The 7042-nt window shown below is 61.4% G+C and overlaps 1 protein-coding gene across 1 annotated transcript in view; it reads left to right on the top strand.

Annotated features, from left to right (window-relative positions):
* SND1 (staphylococcal nuclease and tudor domain containing 1) overlaps positions 1-7042 on the top strand; it is a 278207-nt gene that overhangs the window by 136416 nt on the left and 134749 nt on the right. The window contains exon 14 of the mRNA XM_014961957.1: positions 1181-1253. Within this exon, the coding sequence (XP_014817443.1) occupies positions 1181-1253 (73 nt within the window). The remainder of the gene's footprint in view (positions 1-1180; positions 1254-7042) is intronic.

The following is a 7042-nucleotide window of genomic DNA, read 5'->3' as shown; positions in this document are numbered from 1 at the left end:
CCAGTGCTTGGGCTGTCATCCCAGCGCCAGGTCCAGCATCCCAGTGCCAGGTCCGGTATTCCAGCCCCAGGTCCAGCATCCCAACACTGGGTCTGGCATCCCAGTGCCATGTCTGGCATCCCAACACCAGGTCCGGCATCCCAACACTGGGTCCAGCATCCCAGTGCCAGGTCTGACATCCCAGCACCGGGTCCAGTATCCTGACAACGAGTCTGGCATCCCAGTACCACGTCTGGCATCCCAGCATTGGGGCCAGCATCCCAGTACCAGGGCTGGCATGCCAGTGCTGCGTCCAGCATCCCAGTATTGGGTCCAGCATCCCAGCATCAGGTCTGGCATCCCAGCACTGGGGCCAGTATCCCAGTATTGGGTCCAGCATCCCAGCGTTGGGGCCTGTATCCCAGTGTTGGGGCCAGTGTCCCAACACCAGGTCCAGCATCCCAGTGCTGGGTCCAGCATCCCAACACCAGGTCCAGCATCCCAGTGCCAGGTCCAGCATCCCACTACCGGGTCCAGTATCCCAGCCCTGGCTCTGGCATCCCAGTGTCAGGTCCAGCATCCCAGTACTGGGTCCAGCATCCCACTACTGTGGTCCAGCATCCCACTACTGTATTCCAGCATCCCAGCACCAGGTCCAGCATCCCTGTGCTGGGTCCAGCATCCCAACACCAGGTCCAGCATCCCAGTGCCAGGTCCAGCATCCCATTACTGTATTCCAGCATCCCAGTGCCAGGTCCAGCATCCCGGTACTGGGTCCAGCATCCCAGTACTGGGTCTGGCATCAGATCTGGGGCTGGTTTTTCCACCAGTGTTGCTCCCTGTCCCCGGGTGTTGTTCTCACCTGGAAGGGGCCGTTTTATCTTTATAGTCGGAGCCTCTGCCCCATGTTTTGTGTTAAAAATGTCCTGTGTGAGGGAGGGGCTGAAAGAAACGGGGCTCATTTTAGGTCTTGTTGGGGCACTCACCTTCCCCCCATCCCTCCCTTTGGATCCCTCCCCAGCCATTTAATTTGGGATCAGGTCTGTGCCCAGCTCAGGTGAGCCAGTAATTAGGATTAAGTGTGCTAACGAGCTGGCATGCTCTCTCTGCCGGGGTGGGCGATGGGGGGAGAGTTGGGGGGGGGCATCATGGGTCCTCCCAGCTGCTGGTGGTGATGGTGGTGCCACTTCTCTGTTGGCAGGGCCATCAAGAATGGCAAAGGGCTGCACAGCAAGAAGGAGGTGCCCATTCACCGGGTGGCCGACATCTCCGGGGTAAGGACCCTGCGGGGGCACCTGGGGGGGTGTTTGGCCGGGATGGGGCACGTGGGGTGGGAGCAGGAGGGATGCCAACGCGCTGGTGTGGACCCCCAGGCACGGGATGTGCCAGGATCCTGCTCTGCTGGAGGAGCCAGGGCTGGTGGCTCCCCCATGTGCCACCACAGAAGGTCTTTGTCACCCCTGGTGCACCCCAAAAGGGGTCAAATGGGGTTTCTTTTCTCCGGGGGGGCACATATTGGCATCACCCTGAGCATCAGCGACCAGGGGGTCCCCGAGGTGCCGTGGGGTTCCACCACGCAGGGCTCCTGTGACCAGCAGAGAGAGGTTGTGTCCGTGCCTCCATCCTGGGGTTTGGTGGCCCAGCTCTGGAGAAGGTCCTCCGTGTCCTCGGGGGGATGGAGCTCTGTCCCCGGGCACCCCAATTCCTGCCTTGTCCTGGGCACCCCAATTCCCACCCTGCTTTTAACTGCTGGGGTCTGCAGTGGTGTCCTCTGGTCATGAGGTGGAGATTCCTCCTCCTCCTGGGGTCCCCACCAGGATGGGACATGGAGAAGGGTGCTCCTCTGGGCCGGCACCCACTCCTGGGGACACCCCCCAGGGCTTGGATGCCTTCTTGGCTTCTAAAAACCCACGTGCTGGTGCCCTGAGCCCTCCCCAGTCCCATCCTCATCCTCCCGGAAGCATCCTTCTCCTCTTTGGTGCCCTGAGCCTTCCCCAATTCATCCTCCAATGAGGATGAATCCTCCCCCCAATCTTCATCCTCCTGGGAGCATCCCACTCCTCTCCAGCACCCCAAGCCCTCCCCAGTCCCATCCTCATCCTCCTGGGAGCATCCCCCTTCTCAGTTCCATCCTCATCCTCCCAGGAGCATCCCACTCCTCACCAGTCCCATCCTCATCCTCCCAGGAGCATCCTCTTCCTCCCCAGTCCCATCCTCTTCCTCCCCAGAGCATCCTGCTCCTCTCCAGCACCTCAAACCCTCCCCAGTCCCATCCTCATCCTCCCGGGAGCATCCCACTCCTCTCCAGCACCCCAAGCCCTTCCCAGTCCCATCCTTATCCTCCTCCCAGGAGCATCCTGCTCCTCCCCAGTCCCATCCTCTTCCTCCCAGGAGCATCCTGCTCTTTTCCAGTCCCATCCTCATCCTCCTCCCAGGAGCATCCCGCTCCTCTCCAGCAGCACATCCTCATCCCCTTGGGAGCATCCTGCTCCTCCCAGTCCCATCCTCATCCTCCCTGGAGCATCCCACTCCTCTCCAGCACTCTGAGCCTTCCCCAGTCCCATCCTCTTCCTCCTGGGAGCATCCCCCTCCTTCCCAATCCCATCCTCATCCTCCCAGGAGCATTCCACTCCTCTCCTGCACCCCAAGCCTTCCTCAGCCCCATCCTCATCCTCCTGGGATCATCCTGTTTCTCCCCAGTCCCATCCTCATCCTCCCGGGAGCATCCCACTCCTCTCCAGCACCCCAAGCCCTCCCCAGTCCCATCCTTATCCTCCTCCCAGGAGCATCCCACTCCTCCCCAGTCCCATCCTCTTCCTCCCCAGAGCATCCCGCTCCTCTCCAGCACCTCAAACCCTCCCCAGCCCCATCCTCATCCCCTTGGGAGCATCCTGCTCCTCTCCAGCACACTGAGCCTTTCCCAGTCCCATCCTCTTCCTCCCGGGAGCATCCCCCTCCTCCCCCAGTCCCATCCTCATCCTCCCAGGAGCATCCCGCTCCTCCCCAGTCCCATCCTCATCCTCCCAGGAGCATCCTCTTCCTTCCCAGTCCCATCCTTTTCCTCCCAGGAGCATCCTGCTCCTCTCCAGCAGCACATCCTCATCCCCTTGGGAGCATCCTGCTCCTCCCAGTCCCATCCTCATCCTCCCAGGAGCATCCCGCTCCTTTCCAGTCCCATCCTTATCCTCCTGGGAGCATCCTCTTCCTTCCCAGTCCCATCCTCTTCCTCCTAGGACCATCCCACTCCTCTCCAGCACCCCAAGCCCTCCCCAGTCCCATCCTTATCCTCCTCCCAGGAGCATCCCGCTCCTCCCCAGTCCCATCCTCATCCTCCCAGGAGAATCCTCTTCCTTCCCAATCCCATCCTCTTCCTCCTGGGAGCATCCCGCTCCTTTCCAGTCCCATCCTCATCCTCCCCAGAGCATCCCGCTCCTCTCCTGCACCCCAAGCCTTCCTCAGCCCCATCCTCATCCTCCCAGGAGCATCCTGCTCCTCTCCGGCACCTGAGCCCTTCCCAGCCCCATCCTCATCCTCCTCCCAGGAGCATCTGGCTCATCCCCAGTCCCATCCTTTTCCTCCCAGGAGCATCCTGCTCCTCCCCAGTCCCATCCTCATCCTCCCAGGACCATCCTCTTCCTCCCCAGTCCCATCTTCTTCCTCCCGGGAGCATCCCGCTCCTTTCCAGTCCCATCCTTATCCTCCTGGGAGCATCCTGCTTCTCCCCAGTCCCATCCTCTTCCTCCCCAGAGCATCCCGCTCCTCTCCTGCACCCCAAGCCTTCCCCAGTCCCATCCTCTTCATCCCGGGAGCATCCCCCTCCTCCCCCAGTCCCATTCTCATCCTCCCAGGAGCATCCCGCTCCTCTCCAGCACCCCAAGCCTTCCTCAGCCCCATCCTCATCCTCCTGGGAGCATCCTGCTTCTCCCCAGTTCCATCCTCATCCTCCCAGGAGCATACTCTTCCTCCCCAGTCCCATCCTCATCCTCCCAGGAGCATCCCGCTCCTCTCCAGCACTCTGAGCCCTCCCCAGTCCCATCCTTATCCTCCTCCCAGGATCATCCCGCTCCTTTCCAGTCCCATCCTCATCCTCCCAGGACCATCCTCTTCCTCCCCAGTCCCATCCTTTTCCTCCCGGGAGCATCCTGCTCCTCCCAGTCCCATCCTCATCCTCCCAGGAGCATCCTCTTCCTCCCCACTCCCATCCCCATCCTCCCTGGAGCATCCCGCTCCTCTCCAGCACTCCGAGCCTTCCCCAGTCCCATCCTCTTCCTCCCGGGAGCATCCCCCTCCTCCCCAATCCCCTCCTCATCCTCCCGGGACCATCCCGCTCCTCTCCATCTCTCCATCACCCCCTCCTCATCCTCGCCCTGTCCACAGCCAGACATTCCTGTCCCCAGGGCAGGCATCTCCCATCTCACCACGGACCCGCAATGATGCTGCAGCAGGAAAAATCCCACCCCCCCAGCCCCCCCAAAATGAAGAACAAAAGCCAAGCGGGGGGGGGCAGCAGCCCCACAAATCCCTGCTCTCTCCCTTCTCCCCTTCTCCCGGCCGCCGGAAAAGCTCCTGTCCTTGTGCAAAGTCCTTGAATAATTTTGCATAATTGGCAGAGCTTCACAGAAAAGTGCAGTTGGGATAATATTTTTTTTTATTATATATATATTTCCCCCCCCCTCCAGCCTCTGCCCCCCCGCGCTGTATTTCTGCATCATTTTTCCTTCGATCCCCAACTAATTGAATGCTGGGGGGTGGTTAAAATAATAGTAATTAGGGAGGGGGGTGGCACCCGGGTGGGAGGTGCGGGCAGATCCCCCACCTGGGGTTAGGGACCCCCCCAAAAAGGCGTTAGGATGGGGGTATTTGGGGGGGGTTTGCACCCCCCGAGGTGGATGCACGAAGTGGGTCATGCCCCGAGGTGCCTCTTTGTCCCCAGGGACAGTGACAGGACTGGCACTTGGTGGCCAGGGATGACTCCTGACAGTGGGATTTGGGGCTCGGGATGGGGAGGGGGAAGACCCCAAGGTGGCAGAGACCCCCCCACTTCTCTTCCCCATCCAAATTTATCCACCCAGCCACCAGCACGGGCTCCCCTGTGTCTGGCAGATCCGAGAGCCTCTGTCACCGTGTCCCCATGAGGGCACATCCCATGGTGTCCCCTTGATGGGACACACCAGGATGGGAACATCCTGACCCCAGGACCCGCTCCCAGTGCCCCCCCGGTCCCTCCAGAAGCTCCTGGTCCAGCTCTGGTGCACGTTGGGGGCTGTTTGCCCACCCCAGGCTGGTGGGTCTTGGTTGTCCCCTGCCAAGTGGGACAAGTGTGGTGTCACCAGCCCCGGAGAACAGGTCCAGGAGCTCCTCGTCTCCATCCCAACTGCAGTGTCCGTCTGTCCCCATTGGCTGGGTCCCTCATGAGGTTCACAAGGACCCACTTCTCCAGCTTGTCCAGGTCCCTCTGGGTGGCATCCCGTCCCTCCAGCGTGTCACCACAGCTTGGTGGCATCCACAAACTCACTGAGGGTGCCCTCGATCCCACTGTCCATGTCGTGGATGGGGATGTCGGACGGTGCTGGTCCCCGTAGGGACCTCCTGAGGGACACCACGTGTCTCCCATCTCCATCTGGCCGTTGAGCCCTTGACCACCCCCCTCTAGATGCAACCACCCAACCAGTTCCTCCTCCACCCCCCAAATCCACCCAGTTTAGAGGGAAGGGTGTTGTGTGAGGTGGACCCACGATGTCTGTGTGGGGTCGGGGACAACCCCCGTGGTGGCAGAGGTGGGATGCACCCCAGGGTGGCCACCAAACACCCTCGGTGGGCTCAGGGCCAGCTCTGGTGGTGCCTGGGGAGCCCTTGGGGAGGGTCCAAGGAGTCAAACCCCAGCTCCCAGCATCACATCCAACTTTTTCCAGTCCCCACCATCAGCAGGAGACCCTTGTGGCCACCAGCGTGGTGGAGGTGGCATCACCCCCACCCAGGAGCTCTTTGGCCACCGAGACTCATCTTCGGCATCGAGCTCTTCCTCACCACTGAGCTCTTCCTCACCACCGAGCTCTTCCTCACCACCTCCACCCCCCGCTCGGGGAGTTGCTGGTGGGGGGAGGAGGTTCCTCCATCACCCCCTTTTGGGCAGGAGCCGGGGGGGAGCTCACCCCAGGGTGGGCTTCCTTCTTACAGCCCTTTCTTCCTTAAGCTAATCACACCCTGGCTGTGTAGTGATTACCGCTAATTAGTAGCCTTCATTAGCGGCTCCCACTCTGCATTTGCATATGTTCGACCTCAGCGGTTAATGCCGGGTAACGAGGTTTTCCTTTGCGTGGAGGTCGCACTTACACGTGTCCTATTGACTTCTTGAGTGCACTGGGAAAAAACCCTCCCCAGCCAGATTTTGGGGGGGAAAGGGGGGGCTTTTTCTGCCCCAGCAGGTGCTGGGGGGTTGTCAGGGTTTGCGGGGGACCCCCCTTTGTGGTTGGTGCCCTGTGGGTGCCGGGATGTGGCACTGCTGGGGGAAGGATGCTGAAGCCCCCGGCATGGCAAGTGTCGGTGTCCTTTTCCGTGCCAAAGCTGGGGGGTGGCAGCTCTGGCACTTGGGGACCGGTGGGGCCTGGGGTGGCTCCTGGGGTGGCTCCTGGGGCCACCGTGGTGGCTCCACGCAGCTGGTGGCTTTGGGTCACGCGTGTGGGCAAGCCAGTGCCATTCCCTTCCCCTCCTGGCTCCCACCCGCGGCTCCTGAGACCTTCAGCTGCTTCTGCTTGTCCCTTCCCTCCTTCCCTGCCCGCATCCTGCATCCTGCATCCCTGCCTGCATCCCACATCCCTGCCTGCATCCCTGTCCACATCCCGCATCCCTGCCTGCATCCCATATCCCTGCCTGCATTCCCCATCCCTGCCCATATCCCACATCCCTGCCTGCATCCCACATCCCTGCCTGCATCCCTGTCCGCATCCCGCATCCCTGCCTGCATCTCACATCCCTGCCGGCATCCCATCTCGCGCATCTCTGTCCACATCCCACATCCCTGCCTGCATCCCTGCCTGCATCTCTGCCTGCATCCCTGACTGCA

This window comes from Calidris pugnax, unplaced genomic scaffold (assembly GCF_001431845.1).
Source record: "Calidris pugnax isolate Ruff unplaced genomic scaffold, ASM143184v1 scaffold459, whole genome shotgun sequence".
In the NCBI taxonomy this organism is placed as follows: domain Eukaryota; kingdom Metazoa; phylum Chordata; class Aves; order Charadriiformes; family Scolopacidae; genus Calidris; species Calidris pugnax.
This window is presented reverse-complemented; position numbering and strand designations above follow the sequence as displayed.